General features: G+C 52.3%; 1 protein-coding gene across 3 annotated transcripts in view; it reads left to right on the top strand.

Moving 5' to 3' along the window:
• Positions 1-20,282, top strand: part of ETS1 (ETS proto-oncogene 1, transcription factor) — a 71,326-nt gene that overhangs the window by 8,735 nt on the left and 42,309 nt on the right. Inside the window, exon 1 of one of the 3 annotated variants that reach the window (XM_085316762.1) lies at positions 19,857-20,123. The exons of the other annotated variants lie outside the window; for them this stretch is intronic. Within the exon in view, the coding sequence (XP_085172888.1) occupies positions 20,042-20,123 (82 nt within the window). The 5' untranslated portion in view covers positions 19,857-20,041. Of the gene's footprint in view, positions 1-19,856; positions 20,124-20,282 lie in introns of those variants that run through there. 3 annotated transcript variants of the gene reach the window in all.

The following is a 20,282-nucleotide window of genomic DNA, read 5'->3' as shown; positions in this document are numbered from 1 at the left end:
GGAGAAGGTCTCTCCGCTCTTTCAGGGGGTGGCTTCTGCTAGATGCGATTGTGTGCACGTCCTTGATGGAATAGGAATTGCACTTGTGGTTACARCAAGGCTTCTCTGTGGGCCCTTGACAGGCACTGGGCCTCTGAGAAGATAACGTGCACAGGAGCAAGCTAGATCTGCCCACCAGCACCCTCAGTGTTTCCAGCTTTCCTAATAGTGTTAGCACAACCTTTAGCTGGACTGACTTCTTGCAGGTTGCTTTTGAAAGCCAGTGTGGCCTCCACAGAGCATGGCAAGGAGCCTGGGACTCCTGAGTTTTAATTCTGATGTTACAGTAACTTTCTCAGTCTGCTTTCTGGGTCTCTTACCCTTGTAGCTCAACTCYGTTGTTCCCGGTGGTGGTAGGGGGCTGCTCAGGCACTGCAGAATAACCTTAGCTGGAGCTGTGTGGGCCATACTGTGCCATCAGGGCTGCATGGTTGTAATGCGCTGTACAGTTAAGGCAATTCACTGCCTTTGACTAGRTAACATTCTCAAATGTATTCATAATTTGAAAGTCGTTACAAAATCGCCAGTGACTAATTCTTGTCCTGCACGTTGTTCAGCCTGTGAATCTTGAAGCTGAACTAGCAGTTTGGGCTGCTTCTTGTATTACCAACTGACTCAGTGCAGCTCTCAGGGCGGGCAGTTGGTACTTAGCGTGCGAGGAGGATGGAGAAGGGTTATCCAGAGATTAGGCTTTAGCAAAGAGCTTTGGACCTCRGTGCAAGCCCTGCTTCCACCTTGGAGTGTGCAATGTTTGCTGGCCCTTACGGTTTGGAGGCTTCCCCTGTCCACAGCAAGCAGGTCTGGGCTTCATAGTGACTTTAGGAAGCTGTACCTCCAGGTCTCAGTTCCCCATATGTACCATGGCAAAAGAGAGGGCTGAAGTACACTATGGCACAGGCCCACTATATAACTAAGTAAAAGAGCTCAAGTTGCATGAATGTGACCTTTGCGAAGGGCCAATATGAAGTTTATGTTTCGCTTAAGTCCCACATAAGCCTATCGTGAAGTACTTAAATCCCATGTAAGCTTTTGCATGGCATGTGCTGGTCTTCTGTGACTTGTTCCCGGCTCATTAGTTATGCACATCGGCCCCTTGGGAGGGGAAAAGCCCTGATGTTTAGAGACTCTTTGCAGCTAAAGAGTTCAGCAGAACCAGTGACTATTGCGGTCAAATGTGCAATTTGAAATCTCTCCTTGGCAAATATTCAGGCATTTCAGATTTTTTTTCCTTTGGTGAGCACTTGCACGTTAGCCAGAGATGGACACAGAGAGCTGTGCCTGTGGCTGGAGCAAAACTCTGATGTCTATTCCCAGCCCTTCTTATTTCAGCTATTTGCTCAACTCCTGTGGGTGACCTCTCTCAGCATGATGTCAACTCTGCTCTGATGAAATCTGCCCTTGCAGCATTTGGATTTACTCAAATATTTTGCAAATCTGTGCCTGGAAAGTTCTCTTTGCATTTTTCCCTACCCTCTCCCCTTTTCTGTGAAAGTGCTCTCTCCAGAGACCACCATATCTACAACCCAGATCTTCATTACCCCATGCTGGGTCTGTGAAATCTCGGGCTGCAAAGATTGGAGCCTGGTTCAAACCTCAGTACAGTCAGTAAAAAAGCTGTTATTGACTTCGACAGGTTTAGATGAAACTTTCAATACACGTGTGCTGGTGGGATAGGCCTCTAAGTCTCTTTCAATACCTAAGAATTACTTTTCAGTCTTCCGGTTGCAGTGCAAGGTACTCTTTCTCTGATTTTCTTCTTCGTGCTGTCGTTTCTTCAGTCTAGAGCATTTTCTAATTTTAAATGAGAGGAAACTCTCATTTGTATATACTGCTAGGAACGTTCTTTCATTTCTCCTTTGTGCTTCGGTGCACATTAGAACCATTCATTTGTCATCTACTCGTCTGATGTGCTGGAGGCTATTTTGGTTTTCATAGTCTTGGTGTTGGTAAGAGAAACAAGTCAACAAGGAAAAATGCAAGTGTGAATGTATCCTCTCACAATAGAAAGCCACAACACTTCCAAAAGTTTCAGAGTTGCTTGTATTTAGAGAAGATACGTTGCCTTTGAAGCTTGGGTGAGTTTATTTACACTGTGCTTGAAGTCAGATAAGATTATTCGGTGATATGGATAAGGGAAGCCTGACTTGGATCTAGCTTGATCATACAGAGAAAGTTTGATTAGGAGGAGAGATTTTCTTTTTTTGTAACTTTTTTTAAGGTATAAATTTGCAAAAGGAATATATTCAGTTTTACTTGTTAGTTTGCTACCACARTCTGCAGTATATAGCGTTAGTGCCCAGAGAATCGGCCCAGATTGGGTCTGCAGCAAGTGAGGGACACATCCCAAAGATGAAGGGATGTTCTACAAGAATAGAGCTACTGCTCATTTACAAAAAACTAGCTCTGGGCCCTCGGATAGATGGGAACAGGAGTGCAGAGGCCATTAATCAAGCTCTCCGGCAGCCCATAAGGGTGCTGTGCGCTGTGAGGTCTGCAGGCAGAGCTAAGGCTGAGGGCCGCCGAAAGTCGCGCCCCACACCAGCGCATCGGCGTGCTTCAGGGCAGAAGTGCCCAACGGAGCTGGGTTGCTGCACCCCAGGAGATCAGCTCAGGCAGTTTCTTAGCTAGGAAACAGGGCTGGCTTSGTCGTGCTGTGGAGGAAGCAGCCGGCTGCCTCCTCTCCTTGCCTATCTGGCTAAATATATTTAATCCCTTGGGTAGTAGCATCCTACTATTACTAGCTGGTAATAGCATCTGAGATCTTCGCTATGCTTACACGGGTTATCCAGGGCTCTGCAAAAGAGTAGCAAGCCTGCTCCTTGGGGAGACGTGGCCACACGGGCTTGGAAATTGCTACCAGCTACTGGCACAAGTGGCTCACTTAAGATAAGAGCTCATAAACTTGTTGCCCACCCGTTGATGGCCAAAACCGAGGCCTCGGGGCAGCCAGTAGCAGAGCAGACCTTTCCCCCCTGTCATCCAGGTGTCTTAGGCAGGTTGGAAGATGACATGGGTCCCCCATTTGTTTGGTATCCAGAAGGTTAGGCACAGAAATGAAGTGAAGGGAAAGATTTGACAGCAATATTACGATTTTGGCACCGGCATAATCCTTGCTGCACTGCCTTTTGGAGCCAAGGTCATTTTGACAGCCCTTTCCACTACAAACTGGTTTATTTTCTGTAGTGATAGGGGAGATAAAGCTGTTTTTAATGGCAAGAGAAGGATGAAATGACTCTAGAGGAAGAAGTTTCTGTGATTGTTGCTGCGCTGAATTAGTACATTTGGACTGAAGATGCTCTCAGCCTTTCAGACGGTATGAGAGTGTCTGCGGGAGCGATCCCGCTCTCACTGGGGAAAATGGGATTGGCTCGAGGATTTGTATAACAAGAAATGAAATTGAAGTCTTTGCCAGGGGAGAAAAGCAGTGCTGTGAGCTTGATTCTGCTTCCCTGGCTAGCGCCACTGTGAAAGCTGATTTCACTTAGACTTCCCGCACCAAGACGCTGTCACGGAGAGGAGGCATCACCTTAAGCTGACCTGCAGCACCCAGTTCRGGCGAGATGTTGCAGGAAAGCGTGGTGCATGGAGGCCTGAGGTACCCGCTGAGGGTCCAGATGCCATCCGGCCACGTTAGCTTGGTGCCACCTCTCAGCCTGGGACATTTGGGTCTTTTCAGCTTGGGGATGGCACGTCCCTGCTGCAGCAAACCTGCATTCACCCCCTTGGTGCTTTGTGGACRTCTTACCTCGGGTCCTTGTGGACCGAGCCGAAGTTGATGCATCGYCCCGTGCCCATAGCCTTTGCCCCCACACTGCTAATTTTGGCGTCGATCTTCTCCACGAGGCCAGCTCTTGGCTCAGCCTGGACGGCCACCAGAAATCCCGGGGGCATCGCCTGCCTGCATCTGCAGCAAACCCGCCCTGCCCTTCCCCGCGTTGCTCCCTCTCGTGCTGCGTGACCTGCTCTTTCTCCCTGCCTGGTCCCTGGTGGAGTTCCCCGGAGGAAAGTTGTTTCTGTGAGCGTTTTCTGGGCCGTCTTCCAGGCCCACGCTCGGAGGAATGGGGGTTTGGGGAGGGAGGAGAGAGAGGGGGAAGGCGAAAGCCGACCGGGCTCAGCCCGATGGCTTCTCCAGCTGCAGCACATTTTCCAAGCGAAGCTTAAGGGGGGGGGGGGAAATCTGCATTTTTTCATGTCCTTTTATCCTATTTTTAACCATGGCCTCCTTCCTTTTCTCAGCCTCCTCCAACACTTCCCCCTCCCCCAGCGCCGCTGCCTCCCCCGCGCGCTCTCCGCGGAGATGAATGGACGCCTTTTCACGGCGCAGGCACATCTGCTTGCGGCGCAGGGACCCGCCAGGAGGTCCCGCCAGCTCGTGATGGTTCTCCTGGACCGGCCAGCCTGTCCTCTCCCTCCTTAATAAATGAGGAGTGGGCAAGGGAGAATGTGGAGCGCGGTGAAGAGAAACGGGGTGGAGGGGGGGGAATGAGATGCTCCAGCAAAAAAGACGGGGTGAGCTGCGGCCGTGGATGCTAACCCACTCCAAGGCCGACCAAAAGCAGCGCACGACATCCCCCAGGTAGCTGCCTCTGCCTGACCCGCTGTGCATCACTCCCCACGGCCGCGGCCGCAGCCCTCCCCGGCCAGCGCTCGCGGGCCGCAGCAGCTCCGGCCCCGTGGGGGTGACGGAGCCCTTCCTGCTGGGGTCTGCTGCTGTCCTCCGGCCAGCGAGGCGCCGCGGCCTCGGTGCTGCTTCTAGCCTGGCTGCACGAGGTTTCTTCGGCCCTTTTTTCCTCCTGGCAGCCTTCGGGTGTTTGGCTGGCTCCGCTGCAAGTCCTGTCCCACCTGCTGTAAGTGGGTGCTCTGGGTTTGTTGAAGGATGTGCRGTTTTCTCCGTTAGGAGTACATACTGTGGTCCAACAGCAAAGAGAAAAGATCCCTCTCCTCCTTGTGGGTGGGTTRCCTGTGGTGTCCAAGCCGCTTTTGGCCCTTTCACATGGGGCTGGGGTGCCTTCTACAGGGTGCTGAGCACCTGCTGCTTTGCTCTCCATAGTAGCGTGAGCTGAACTCAGTGTCTGACCTTTACAGGCCCTAGTTGTTTCGTAGGTGAGGAAAGCAGGCGAAGGCCACCCTAGGAGAGCTAGTTGCCTTCCCTCTGCATCCCCAAAGTAACCTGCAAGTCCGCACTGGAAAGGTTTATTTGCACTGAAGCAGCAGTATGACAAAAATCCAGGCTTTCACTTTTCTATTTGTTTCCTGCCTGACTCTGGAAAAAATCCCTGTCTCGCCTCCGAAAGGCAAAACCCAAGGGAGATCCCTGCATGTTGGGTCATCAGCAGAGAATGAGCGCTGAGCTCCTTTCCCACTTGAGCTGGAGGCAGGAGCTGCACACTTGGGTCAGGAGGGGCTCAGCAGGGACGGATCCTGCTGGGAGCAGGGTGTTGGTCCTGGGTGAGGCCGGGCGAGCACTGGAAGGATGTTGCCCGTTTTTAGGTGATGCTTGCACATTTCTCAGGGACTTCCAGCAGGATAACGGGGGTGGGAAGGAGAAGGATGAACAGCAGCGCTGGCAGCTTCAGGATGCCATGGGGAAGGAAAAGCTCGATGCAGTGGGGGAGGAAGAGGATGGTTTGCTGCTCCCACAGTGCCAYTGAGGGTGACTGCAGAAGATGCCTCATTTTGGTCTTAGAGCCCRGCTGATCCCTCTGTAGGGAGGCATCACCCTCTGGAGGTACCTGTTTCTACCTGCTCCACCAAACACTTGCTTCAGCGAGGCCACGCGGAGCTCAGACGCTTTCCCGAGCTTTCCCACCCTCCCTCGCCCGCAGAACTGCGCTGCGACCCGGGAGGACTCGCTTCTGGGGGTGCTGYGCAGCCGAGACCCTCTGCAGAGAGCTGGGGCTGCGCGGGGCCGGCCCGGGCACATCGGATCCGCTCACGCCGCGCCGGCACGGAGCGGGGCAGGCGGCGTGAGCGGGGCCGGCTACCTTCTTGCTTYGCTCTCCGGCTGGCAGGAGCCGGCCGGGCGCCGCTCGCAGAGCAGCGTGCGTATGCGCGGGGTGGAGGAGCGGGGCACGGGGCGGTGGGGAGGGGGGGGGCCGGGACCCTGGAAACAGCCTGTTTCTCTCAGCTCCTGGCAGCGTGAAGCACCTCTCTCTCCCTCCAGATGTTCACTGTGTTTATAGCTGCCGAGGCAAGAGACTGAACTCTCTCATTAATACGATTCTCCCCCCCCCGCCACGCTGCAGCCAGAAGTCTCAGCTCCGAGGTTGCAGCTGGAAGGGAGCTGGGGGTGAGGGGTGGGAGAGAGCAGGGAGGTGTACGCAAGCCTCCCATCCCATTCAACTCCCCCTCTCCGCTTCCCTCCCCCCGAAGCCTCCCAAAATACACATGCCCCGCAAAAAGAAAAACACTAGCAGATTTTTTATTTCAGAAAGTAAACACTTAGGCCATGGGGGTCTGGAGGTTATGGGAAAAGAGGAAACCATTGGGCTAATCAGGCCGGGACACACTTCCCCTGCTGAAATAAACCAGAAATCATTGCATTACAGGGCGCCTTCGTGGTTAACCCTGGTGCTGCCAACACAGCTGAGCGCTGGGGAGCTGCAGAAAGCTCTTAGCCTGCCCACGCAGTTTCCCCCGCTCGCTGGTCGCTGGCCAGAGCGAAGCGCCGATGCGCGAGGGGAGCCAGCTTTCTGCAGCAGCCCTCTGGCATGCTGGCCCCTTGGGAACCGGCCGTTGGGAATTTTTAGTAGGAAATGAAGCCTTTTTTCTATGGTTTATGAGCGTTCTTATAGAATTTCATAGTTGTTCTTGCTTGAGAACTCTGCCTGTTGGTTCCAAACGTCCCCAGAAGAGGAAATCTCTCTCTGCTGGAATCAGTGGGATTTTGAGGCGGTTTCTGCAGAGCTTTACACAGTTTTCAGGGAGCTTTCTTTTCCATCCTCATTAGATTTACATTAGGGAGCTGAATTACTAGATTACTGATTATTTGGTTGCAAGCTCTTTGGGAAGGAATTCTTCCTGCTTTCTTTTTCCCTAGGTTTGTGGAGCAAATATGAGACCCGGCTGTAAGACAGGGGACCACTGATGCTCCTGCAGGACAAGGAGTAGTTTTAGCACCGGTACAAGGGAGGTAACAGGCCATTTGTACCAGCAGTACAAAGAGATCTCAATTTACTCTCTCTAAGCCTGGCTTTGGACCTCTCCTGGCTCCTTCCGCAGTCCTTGAGTCACATACTATAAATGGCTACTCAGCACCAGGACTCCCACATTTTAAGATCACTGTGGCTATGCGTGTTTCGGGAAGGTTGGCTCCCTAAGCATGAACGCTTATTACTGTAAATGGATATTAGAAACTGTCTATTATGTCTATTGCAAACCCGGATTTCTTCTGTTAGGTCTCCTCCGTGYGATTAGTGCGCTGCTAACTCCCTTTACATCCCTCCAGGCTGAGCTTTCAGAGAAGTCCGGATGGGTTTGGTGCTGAGCTCCTCACTGCACCCAGGCATGTGGGCTGCTTTGGATACCCCTGTCTTAGCAAGGTGCCCACGCTGAGAGTCTGTGACAGAGTCCACAGCTTCACGCTTTTCCACCCTAACCCAGTGCTTTTGCTGCAAGCCTTCCCATTGCTAGCAATCACTGGGAGTAAGGAAAGTCCTGCAGGAGCCCTGAATAGCCAAGGGAAAGTGATCTTTCCAATGACACTGCCGAAGGAGGTTTTTTAACTCATCTGTAATGGTGTAAGCGTTTGCGGTGAAAGGTGCCGTCACCGGTTCCTTGAGCCATCAGCCAGGCTCTTGCAACATTCCCACCAGAAGGCAAATCCCCAGATAGTACGTGATAGAGAGCTGCAGACCTGCCGTGTCCCACCCCGCTATCTCAAGAATGCATTTGAACAGGAGCTGTTGCTGCAGCTTCTGGAGGTTGAAGTCTCAGATGGAAATCAAGTTCCATGGAGATAGTCCCACAGGGCAAATCGCAGAAGTTTTGGAGTTGGTGTTCGGCTCAGATAAGCCCTTGAGAACTCAGATACTGTATCTGTACCTTATCTGAGCTATTTGCATCACTTGAGGTTGAGAAGCCACGCTGGAAAACGTTTGGGGCAGGGGGCAAGTGTTCTTAGCACGGTCTGGCTTTTCCCTTGTTACTTCTAGTGCTCAGACACCTCCAGGAGGACCGGACTGTCCTTGTGCCACATGCAGCTCACAGAGTTTATTTTCTCCGCAGACCAGACGAAAAGCAGGAAGGAGAAATACCATGCTCAGAGTGGCAGGGCAGCAGGGACAGGGTTAGGATTTGTACCCACTGCAAGCCCTGTGAGGGGGGTGAATCTCTCTGCTCTGTTGCWAAAATAGAATAGAAGTAGGACTGATCTGCCCGTGTGAACGGGAATGCTTCCTCCTTTTCAGAGGAGAGCTGGGTCTGAGCTTTTTCAGAGGGGATGTGCTTTCCGTGCCTTGTTTCCTAGACCCTGTTTTGTGCACGTGAAGCTTCTCACCTTCTCTAGAGCTCCCAGGGCAGATTGGGGGTCTGCACTCTCCTCCCGCTCCCTTAGCATCTCTCCAGCCTGTGGATGAGTTTCTGCTCTTCGTTCCTGCTCTGCAACAAATCTCACTGTTTGCCTTGGAAGGCCCTGGAGCTCTTGGTCTCTATAAAACAACACCCTCCTCCATTCCCGGAGCKCAGGGCAGCTTCGTTCACCTGCGCTCTCGGTCCAGGCGGGTGCTCCCCAGCACCTATGATCTTTTTATGGAGGAAGGATTCTCAGGGGTAAGAACAGAGGATTAAGGAGACCTGGCTGAGATTACCGGGTCTAACAGCTGGGCTTTGAAAGATCTTGACTACATCACTTAAAGCTACTTTAACAGAAAATCTTTAGGCACCTAAACCCCCCTGATCTCCATCGCAGTTAGATGCCTAAGTCATTCAAAAGGCGGTCCCAGAGCCACTGCGTAGCAGTTTCTCACGTCGAAGATGCAGATGACTAATTCATTACTCATTTTATTGCGATGCTTAATTCATTAAGGTCAGCCTAGTGGCTGGAAGTCTCTGGAGAATAGTGTTTTACAAGAGCTCAGTATTGTAAAAATATATATACAGAAAGAGAGACATCTTAAGCAATACCAAGCTGCTAGTGTGGCTGTCCCCTTGAAGCTATGTATAGTCTGCTGAGCACGTGCTGAAGTTTACACAGTCCACCGGATGGGCCTTCCCCTGTGGGGTTTTGTATCAATAGGCTTTGAAAAGTTGCAGCGGGTCAATTGTTGGCTGTTTCACAATGGATTAAATACAGTTTCTCTCTCTGCAGCTGGTGCAGGGGAAGGGAGGCTGCCTCTCCGGCAGCAGGCTGGGCTGACGAGGTTGCGCGTGCGGACGTMGGGAAGACGGTTTCCCCGTCCGACGGCAAGCCGAGGAGCCGCGGCAGGGTTGCAGCAGGAGGTGTGCTGGCCTGAGAATGACTCACGCTGAGGTGTGGGAAAGGCTCGGGATAAAGGATGGAGGTTGCCCATGAGCTTATTTGCAGTGTTAGACTTCCAAAAAGTTAACGGAGTGCGGGTGCAGCACAAGCACTTGGAGGTATTCATGTTTTCAGGAGGTATTCGGAGCGAGTGGGAAGCAGCGAGATAAATTGCTCTATCAAAGCATAGGTTTGATCTGAACGACTGACCCAAATGATTTCTCCCTAAATCGGCAGCTGTTCTTCTGGGGCCAGAAATTGAGATAATGCTTTTCTCCCCTGGTTTTCATGATTCACTCTCCACTCCCGAAGTTCAAGGGGAGCAGAGGGCGCTTGTTTTTGCCAGACTTAGGTCAGCATTGAGGTAGAATAGGAAAAAAAAAAGGATGAAATTCCCCAAGGGAGCCTGTGCATGGAAAATTTCTGACTTGGTCAGTTCCAGACATCTCGCAGAAGATGCACTTGGGAGCTTTCAACCCAGTTTTGCCAGCTCGAGAGGCTTGAATAATTATGGAAGGTAGTGATGGAAATAAACCTGGCATCTTAGCCCTGGACCAGCTCTTCCTCGTGCTGCAACCTGGGGGTATCAGTATCTGCTGTGAAGTGTCTCCAGAGATAACCAAGCCTCCTCTTTCCTTGTTTTACATCTAGCTACTAGCTAACCCTCTGAGACCAGATGCTTCCTTCGTCTGGCAGCTTGTGTTGTCCTTCTGTCCAGGCAAACAGCTACGACGTGAAAGTAGTAACAGCTTCCTGTGCTGTACAGTAATCAAAATGACAATATAACGAGGCAACACAGTAGCCTGCCTTGCCTTCCGCTTGCTGCTGAGTTCCAGGCTGGGTGTCAGCATAGTCCTCTTTTTTGACGTAACGCTGCTTTTTGGCTTTTTTTTGTTGTTGTTGTTGTTGTTGTTGCTGCCGAAAGTGACTGATTGCTCTGCAGAAATCGATATTTTGTCAAAACAAAATGCAAACATTTCCAACCGAAACTCAGCATTTTCTGGTGTTGGCTATGCTGGTGCGAAAGCAAATCTCCGTGGGAAGTGCCARCGTGAAAAGAAAATGGAGAAATACGTTGGAGTATTCTGCAGAACATTTCCCCCCGGCTCTCAGATTCTGACGTGTATCTAGGTGGCAGCTGAACCCAGAGGTTTAATCTGGGTCATTCTTCGGGGTTGCTTASACCAGGTCAGTTTAAGCAGACGGATGCTCCCACAGAAGGAGCAGATCCGACGGCATGCACGAGGAGCCCTGCTCTGTGCGATCTGTGCTGTCAAGTGTGCATGTACAGTAAGTACCAATATTCACTCCCTATTTTCCAACTGTCCGGATGTGATGCTTCATTTGGGCTAAAGCTTCCAGCTAAGGAAGCCAGTTTTTACTTGTAAATCTGCCCTTGTCTCCTTAYTTGTTTCCGTCTTCCTTCCCTCTGCCTTTGCACCTAGTAAGACTGTCCGTTTGTCTGTCTGTTCGGTGCCGCGGATATTTCCGTAACRGTCGGTCTTCTCAAATCGCTCCGCCGTGGCTGGCCGGCGCTGCAGCGAGCGATGTACAGTGGCGCGGTATCACGGCGGGAGGACTTTCCGCTCCACACCCACCTGAAACGAAACGGTTTTATCGGGGCTCTCCCACGCCTGCCAAGTGCATCTCGACGCTCCCCTCCCCGTCGCCGCTGCTCCTCACTTCATTAGCGCCGGAGATGTTTATAAATGGGAGAGATAATATTTTTCGTTTCCAGTTTGGGTTTCCAGGGCAGCCACTTTCTAAAGCACTTAGGAAGTTTAGAAAAGAAGAGGTTATATAAACGATTTTTCCCCCCTGGGCTCTTATTAATCAAGTGGCTTGTGGAGCCATTCCCATAGCTTTGGGATAAAGGGCACTAGCTGGGTGAGGGGAGGCAGTCAGCGAACACAAGACATCTTTTTTCTTTTTGGCTCTTGCCCTTTTTTGTACGTTTGAGTTGAATGAAGCAGGCAGACCTGGCCGTTCGGGTCTGAAAGCAGTCGAAGAGCTGAGTAGCGTGCTCCTAGGTTATGTTCAGATTGTGGTTTGGGCTTTAGTCWTGTACTAGCTCACTGCAGGCCTTTGGGCAAGTCATGTAGCGTCTTTCACTGATATTTTTACCTGGCCTTGGCTGATGTTTCCCTGTAATTTGTTGTAAAATGTTTGCATTGCCTGAGCCTAGAGGATGTATGATTTCAATAGCGATGGGCAATGAGTTATTCCTTGTGCTTTTACTATAAAACCCTATGCACAGGCATACACGCACACTAATTAATGTATTTCCTGGCAAGCTCCAATGCATTTCTAAAGCTTCCCAGCATTTTCCCACCCAGGCTCCAACAGCAGCTGCTGCCCAGGATGGCTGTGAGCAGCAAGGGAATCTCGTGGGTTTACAAAAGAGGAGCAAGCTTCACGTTGGCTTCCTTCTGTTCCCATCAGCACGTAACCAAGCTCTGTCTTCTCTTCTGCATCCTTCCTCCCACCGTCTCCTCATGACGAGAGCCAAGAACTGGGGTCTTGCTGCTTTCCTTGGGTGGAAGGAGCTCTGGCTGTAGCGGCAGGTCCAGCTGTTTCAGGGCTGGAACCGCAGGTCCACAGGAAATCGGCTCGTTAGTCTGTTGACCCACCTTCCAGCTTTCCAGTCATGCTCTCCTCATGTGAAAATAATGATTTAAATGGCCGGGGTGGAAAATAATGATTTAAAGGAGGTAAAGGGGATATTCACAACTATTACTGACTGTAGACTTGGCAGAAGGAAATTGTATTTCTTCCGGGTCTGGGGAGCATGTGAGATGCGGTGGGGGAAAGGTGTTGAACATCTGGAGTGATTTAGCAGGCTTGTGCTGTTGCGTGAGGCCRTTCGCTTACCTTGGTGGCCAGGCCTTGGCTCGCGTACAAACGTAACTGGCCCTGCAGAATCGCGATGGATTGATGCAGAGCAAAGCCACTCGCTTCTTGTWGGTGGAGCAGGTGCAGGTTGGGCTTTGCAAAGCCTTTGCATGTTGACCTTCTCCAGGGGCAGATGGTGGGTTGCACTGGGGCATGCCCCTGGTCTCACCAAAACATCGCGCAGGCCRTTTCAGACAGCTCCTCTGGTGTTTGGTCCATCATCTGAATGAATTTTGTTGACTTGCCAGAAATAATGTTCCAATTGGAAGGAAACGTCAAGCACCATGTTAAAATGCAGAGAGATACATTTTGTTTCATCTCACTTTTGGTGCCAGAACRTAGTGCAGGATTCCCAGCTAAAACCGCGGGTTCGTTTCAGCTCCTCTACATCCATGAGCCACCCCTCCCACCAGAAACTTCTTTGAAGAAGTGAACAAACTGGGTGAAAAATGGGTTTGTTAAAGGATTATGTTTAACTGGCTTTTTGTTTTTTTTTCATTTTGAAATTTCCTTCCATGTGAAAAGTGCAAAAATGGAAAGTTTCAGCTCAGGTTGAATGACACATGATTTTCCTTGCTTTTATTTTTCTTTTCACTGTTTTAGCCCACTGAGAAGAGTGTGAAAAAAACCTGGTTCACATCAGCCCAGACCATATTTAGAAAAAATATTTACATACACTCTTTTCCTCTGACTACTAGCAAAGCAAAAGAAAAAAAAATCAGCTATTTGCACAACTTTTGCTGTAGGCGGTCGGGAAGCGGATGGGGAAGCAAACCAGCTTGTGTGCTGAACCCCTTGTATCTCTAAATCTCCATTCAACAGCTTTCAGAAGATAATTAAAAAAAAACCTGAAGTAACTGGTGATGATGATAGCTGTATAATGGGTGACGATATTTCCACCGGAGTCGGAGGCCCCTACCCACCAGCTGTCTCTTGGCCATTTACACCAGCAAGGATTTAGGACTGAGGCAAACTAATCAGGAGACCCTCATGGGGAGAGAGGCGTGTTATTTAATTAGCTTTACAATGGACTGACTGGGAGGCACGTGGTGGCTCTAATAGAAGGAGATAGATGTCCTTTTAGCTGGGCTAATTGTTAGGAAATAGCAGAGGCTTTGTTCAGCCCCAGCATGTGGCCTGTGATCTCTCAGAGCCCAGGGGCTGCCCGCTTATAATTTTAGACAGATCTATTCAAGCCTGCTCTGTAGTGCAGGGCCGAACAAGACGGGTATTGTTGGAGAGCCAGGATCGCTGTCCAAGAAAACCACCCCGAAAAACCCAAACACGTGTAGAGCGGAGTATTTCTCTGTCGTTTATTCACTATCAGGCAAGGCTGCCAAGTGGAGACAATTGCAAGCGAGGCGGTTTCCAGCGCCGGGCGAGGGTTTTTCTCTTTGAAACACATACACAGAYGAGTCCTTCGTTGTACGGGTGGTGCGAGCGCCTTTGCGAGCGTGCTGGAGGAGCATCCCCGCCAGCGGAGCCTCTCTGGGGCAGGGACCCTCCTCCTCTTGTAGCAATTCTCGCGCCAAGCCGTCCACCTGCTCCGGGCACCGCGTACATGGGCTAATCGTGCCCATCTCCCAGTCACCCCGGCGCCGTAGATTCGCTGTTTGCACGGGTTGTCTTATGATCTGCAGGGCTGGACGGTGCTTCAGGCCAGAGGGGTCTTGGCCATCGTGGACAGGGTGTCCGTGGCTCCCAGGGTGCTGTGTGACGAGTGACAGGAACTCCAGTTGTCTCTTTTGGGAGCTGTCCCCTCAAAGTCTCCCCTCCGCCTGGACACCACAGGTCTCCATTGGTTGCAGGCCTGGGCTTTTCCRTAGGAACCGCTGAGCTGATGCTCCTGGCTCTCTGTGAAGCAAGAAAAGTGTCGTTCTGCTAAAGATGTGGGAYTGTTGCACAAAGAGGCCAGGAGGAAATAGTGAGCAGGAATTAAACGTCCATCTCTTGAGCTGCTCTGTCCTCACCACGGAGTTAACCTTAGGGCCACTGCGCTYGAGTGGTTCGGGTCCCTGAGCCGACTACTTCCAACTGGCTGTGTGCAGCAGAGCTTTTCTGGGGGCTGCCGTGTCTTCGGCGGTGAATTTGTATGCTAGAGGTTGGCACTGGACTGAACGTCCCTGGAAGGTGCTTGTCTGGTTCCCRGCACCTTCATGAAAATGAAATGTGGCTGTTGCAGGATATCTTGTGCAGTAACCTCCTTTATTGTACATAAAGATATATTTTCTGTTAAACAACATTATGGAATATAAAGTGAAGACATAACCAAAAATGCAATTGCATGAGAAAAAAAAAAAAAAAAAAAAAAGAGAGAGAGAGAATGAAAAACTAGGGAAGGGTTAGCAAACAGCACCTACCTGTCCAGGAAATCTGCTTTAGCGAAACAATGATCACATTGCACGTGGTAGCATTGATATATTTGAAAATATAAACCCTACTTTTTTCTGGGGAAGAAGAGACCTGATCTAGAGGGTGGAGAGAAGTCCTACAAATAAGATTTGCTGTGCATTGGCCCTGTGGGAGGAGAAGTGGCTGTGTRCCCTCAGAGTAATTCTGAATGGCAAGCGTTAAATAGCAAAAATCCTCAGGTTACCAAGAATTCAGTACTGTTACTCGAGGGGGAGAGGGCAAACRTACTGAGAGCAAACAGCGCCGCAGAGCAGCTTACAAAGATTTTCCATCCAGCCAGTTCTTCCAGCAGGGTAACAAATGAGTGACTGCACCCACCGCCAACGAAATTCAAGGCAGAATTACATTGCTCGAGCCCAGATTAGCTAATCAGGTTAGGAATCAGCATGGGAGCTCTGGGAAACCAATTGCAGGAGACACTTGAAGATGCTTAAGTGGCTTGTGAGATTGCTGATTGAGGTGCCCACGGTGTGCCGACCGGAGCTGTCACTCCGTCACAGCCGTGCCACCGGTGATCAGCGTGCGCTGGATTTCTGACACCTAGCTGGCCACAAAGATGCTTTTGTGAGCCATCGCCGCCGGGAAGCTAAGGAGAGCGGGAGGCTCCGAGGCTCGGCTCCGCGGCGGCTTCCTCTGCTCTCGCCTGGAGGGCAATCAGAGGACCTTACTGTGGCAGCACCGCCTTGGCTGCTCGGGGCCGAACCGGGGCCGAACCGGGGCCGAACCGGGGCCGCGGTCTGCCTCGCTGCGGTGCGCGCGGACGAGGCTTGCTCCTAACGCAGCGGCGGACGGGCACCCTCCGTGGCTCCGGCCCAAATCCCGTACGGCAGGAAGGGGATCCCGGAGGCCACAGCAATCCGGGGCATGGAGCGGCCACCGCTTTCRTGGTGGCCACCATCTGCTGGCCACAAGCCGCTAGACCTGAGAACAGCCCAAATCAAAGCTCTGGGAACAGCGAGCTTTCCCCAGGGCCGGAACAGGAGCACACACAGGCYGTGCTGACTAACGGGCTCTATTTCCATGCCTGTCCCTTATCCAGTAAGAGGAGGCCATGGTCACCAAGATTAGTAACCCAGCCTCCTTTTACCAGCATAAAACAGCTCACTCCGATACTTCCCAGCTATTACGGTGCTTGAAATAATTCCTCATATAATTTTTAAATTCCAGGAAAGGTATCTCCCTGGGGAAGGGTCATGGCAGCTGCTTGCTCTTTCCTCTCATTGCAGCCGGCCACCTCCACACCCAGAGCCACCTCCCTGCTCTTTCCTTTCTTGGAGCGGTGGCTGCTGCTCTTTCCAACAATGACCCCCTTACGATAAATCCTTTCATGTCTCCGTTTCTCCCTGGAATTGCACGACACTTTTTTTTTTCCCCCTTTGCTCCTGATTTTTGCCTCCTGCCCTCTGGATATTGTTTACTTGACAAAACATCAAACTGAGGCCCTGGCCACTCGCGGTCATTAAAAATCCCACGGCAGTTTTGGGGAAGGCTCCAATCTGGCTAATTACATTCTGCCATAAATATCCCCCTGCAGTTTTAATTGGATATGGTGTTCTTCATTTCCTGTCCATAACAGCTGGGTGGTGGCGCTCCGTGTTATTACGTAGCCGTTGCATTTCGCCCCAGAGGTGGCCGYGTTTTGGTAGCAGCGGTGCTAGGAAAGGGCTGTCTTCGGGCTACCCGTCATACCTAATTCTGAGACTGCTGTTATGTCTATATTGCAAGTTGGTAGATTGGCGGGAGAGGAGAAGCTGTGATGGCTACATAACATCTGGAGGAGATCCAGGAGCTGCCAGTTTGCGAAAGGGCCGTTCCAGGACTGAGTTTGGCCCTGGTCCCCGCCAGAAGAGCTGGCCCCAGATGGGAGAGGGCTCACGAGACGCAGCGCTGCTGACACGGAGAGCTCAGAAATCATGGCAAAGGCTCTTCATACCTTTCCTCAGCGTGAAATTAATAATTATTCTTCTGTGTTTAACCCAACCCCAAGGTTAGGCAGCGGCCCTGGGAACAACRTGGCATTCTTGTCCATCCTTTCTTCATTCCAAACTGTTGGAAAACAGTCAGGCGGAATTGTGGAGGGAGGGCAGATGGTTATCTCCCATCAGCGGCCGAATCTTTTGACTATATTAATGGCAGAAGGGCTGTTCTCCACAACTCGGCATCCTCCCGCGACAGGAGAGAGCCTTAATAGATATTAACGTCGCATGATGGCAGAGGGAGCGAGCGAACGGAAAAAGGAGGGTGAGACTTGGATGTTCGAGAGGAAAGATTTTCCTAAAGGCTGAAAGCGGCAAATAGGAACCAGTTGCTGAGGCAAACTCGGGTTTGGCAGGTCTTGGACTCCAAATGGTCACATCCCAGCTGAAGAAACTAATCAATGGATTCCTTCCATGCCTTCTGCGAACACTGAGCCATTGAGCGGCTCAGCTGGAGCTCAGAGCCAGGGCTTTCATGTTGCAGGCTCTGAAGTGAACACAAATTAAGGCAGCAGCTAGAACTGAGGGCAGTTTGAAGCAGAGATTCAGCTGTCCTGGGAGGAAATTTCTGTCCGCAGCCTCTCAGTCCTTTTCCCTCTCCCTTCCTCCACTTTGGGGGGTTTGGCCCCGATGCTGCTTTTGGAAGCACGTCTAGTTTTCCTGCATGGAGGGGCTGCATGAGGAAAATGAAACAGAAGTTGGGGGGCAAAGGGGGCATGGGAGGGATGGGGGAGCTCAAAGCCTCACTGCAGCCATGCTGCACCAAGCCGTGACTTAATGCCATCCGCTTTGCAGGATTGGGACTGAGCTGGGAGGCCAAGATTGAGTATCTCTTCCCTAATAAAAAACACACAGGCTGCAAGAAACATCTTTATTAGAGTCTTTGTACTAGTCCAGAAGAGCAGGAGCCTCATTACAGGTGCACTGGAATTTGGCCAGTCCTTAAGGCTGTAACACTAGCAGGAGAGTCCAAGCCAAGTGCATGGGCCCGCGGGAGCTAGGCAAAGCCCAGATACTGGTGCGGCAGGCGCAGCCTCCTCCGGTACAGCTTTCTAGTCCATGAAGGTCTCCTGGTCCCACTGGCTGCTCCTCAGCTCCAGCCTGGACCATCTCTGCTTGTGAGAACGTTCTCCTCCGAGATGTCAACAGCTCAGCCCCGTCAGCACCCGCTCAGGCAAGACGCCGGGGCCTCGGTGCACGCCTCGTCTTGTGTTTCAGCCCGGGGATTGTGGTTTGCTGCAGGAGGCAGCGCTCGTTCTGAGCAGGGCGGATTATCGAGCGGCGCCGCGTCGGGGGAACGGTCGGGTCATTTCAATACGGCTGGGACCGCAGGTGCGTTCTGATGGCTGCAGCATCGCAGCCAAAAGCCTGCAGCCAGCTGTGTAACGGGTCCCCCCGCCCCGGCGCACGCACGCACGCACGCGCTCTCCCACGGACGCCCCCGGTCGCAGCGCGCGCGTGTACCTGGAGCCTGCAGCCCTGCAAGCAAAGTGTAGGAAGGGAAAGATGGCCAGGCTGGGAGAGCTGCATCAGGTTTCTCTTCCCAAGCTTGCTCTGGAAGGAATCGCATAGAAAGGCGGCTGTTTCTTCTGAATCCGCTTTTGATTTTGAACAGAAAATGTTCTGCTAAAACTCCTCTCCAGAGTCCCTTCTTTCAGTCACTGCTGCCCTTTACATACTATATCAGGAAGAGAGGAGGAAACAGAAATGAAGGATAGGTGTAAGTCCATTATCTTGTGCAGGGAAAGGCAATGGGAATCGRGTTTTCTCCTTAGAGCTATTCTTTTTTTCACTTTCAGATTTCTGCGTTGGTTCCTATGCTAGGTTTTGAGCAAGGGTGGTTAGCCCTCGTGCTCTGCCTTTCACCCTGAGCACAGCTCAGCGTGCTTTCTGAGGCCCACAGAAATTAGCGGCTCACTAAACGTGGAGACAGGTGGAGAGACTTCCCTTTGGTACCATATCAACCATTCCTCCTGCTCTGTTGCTGGAGGAGCAGGTCTTCCACAAGAGTGAGGTATTGAACTTGCAAAAGGATGGTAAATCGGAAATACAGTTGCATGTAAGTGGGTGAGACACCTGAAAGATGAACTTTCAGTTGGAGCTAACTGCCTACCCGGCTTTGATAGCTCTCGAACTTCCTCCTGTCTGCATCTTGAGCTGTCAGGCTTTGTACGACTTGCTTTTAGTGTGAGAATCAGACTCTTGATTTCTGGCCCCTGAACCCCACAGCTTCTTTTAGCTGCATGAACATTTCTTCTATAAATATGCATTAGGTGAATGAGAAAAGCACCACTGAAAAAAGCTAGAAATAATTCTGAGCTGTGGAGTTTGCATCTGCAGCTGATCTTTAAGTGGGGTTGGAAAGTTTCCACCATATTTGCAAGCAGGACCCTGGTTCATCTGATCGGTTAGCAGGCAACCTCGAGCCCCGGAGGGTGAGTCAGCCTGCTGCTGGATTCCCTCTCTTTACAGCCGGGATGCTCGTTTGAGCCCATCTTTGATCAGAACAGCCCGGGCTCTGCCAGCGTGTCAGAGACTTTCTGAGTGTGAACCACAAAAGCTGGTTGCTAATGACATTTTTTTTTTACACTTGTACCGGTAAATTGACATCTGTGAGTCATAATCTCCTTTCTGTTCTGCCGTTTGTGGTCTCCAGTTTTTGCTACCTAAATATAATAAAAAATATTTTACGTGAAACGCGATATTCCTCTGTTCAGTTAGGTTGGTGCCTCGCTGGCACGGGGTCGATCCTGCACCCCCACGCCTGCCCGGCAGCCCCGCGCAGCCCCGCGCAGCCCCGCGCAGCCCCGGGCCGCCCGGCGGCTCCGCCCGCCGCTCCCGGCCGCCGCGCAGCGCCGCGGGCGGCTCCGCGGGGCGCGGGCGCGGGCGGGGCCGGCTCGGCGGCGGGGCCGCCCCCGGGGCGGGGGCAGGCGCGTCCCTGCCCGCCCCTCCCGCCGCTGTCACGGCGCGGGGCCCGGCCCAGCGCCCTCCCCTCGGCGGCGCAGCCCGGCCGAGGCGAAGCGGGAGCGGGGCAGCGCGGAAGAGGGGCGGAGGAGAGCGCGGAAAAGCAGGAGGGAGGAGGAGGAGGGGGAGGCAGGAGCGAGGGAGCGCGGAAGGAGCAGAGGAGGCGAGAGGCAGGAGCGCGGAAGGAGGGAGCGCGCAAGGCGGCGCGGAAGGAGGGAGGGAGGCGCCCGGGCGCCCGCTCCGCGCACGGCGGGGCGCAGCCAGCCGCCCCCGGCCCCGACGCCGCGGCCCGGCCGCAGCCATGAAGGCGGCGGTGGACCTCAAGCCCACGCTGACCATCATCAAGACGGAGAAGGTGGACATCGAGCTGTTCCCGTCGCCCGGTGAGCGCCGTCGGGGGCTGCCCGCTGCCCGCCCGGGGGACAAGCCGGCTCCGTCCCTTTCCTCCCCCGCTGCGGGCTTTTTCCAGCTGTGTTGCAAGGCGGTGGGTGGGTGGGTGAGGGAAGACAACTATTTGCTTGCTGAGCTTGGCTTTTTTTTTC

The sequence above is a fragment of the Rhea americana genome, unplaced genomic scaffold (assembly GCF_003343005.1).
Source record: "Rhea americana isolate MKP2758 unplaced genomic scaffold, rheAme1 scaffold_48, whole genome shotgun sequence".
In the NCBI taxonomy this organism is placed as follows: domain Eukaryota; kingdom Metazoa; phylum Chordata; class Aves; order Rheiformes; family Rheidae; genus Rhea; species Rhea americana.
The sequence above is the reverse complement of the archived record's forward strand: the minus strand, read 5'-3'. Positions and strand labels throughout refer to the sequence as shown.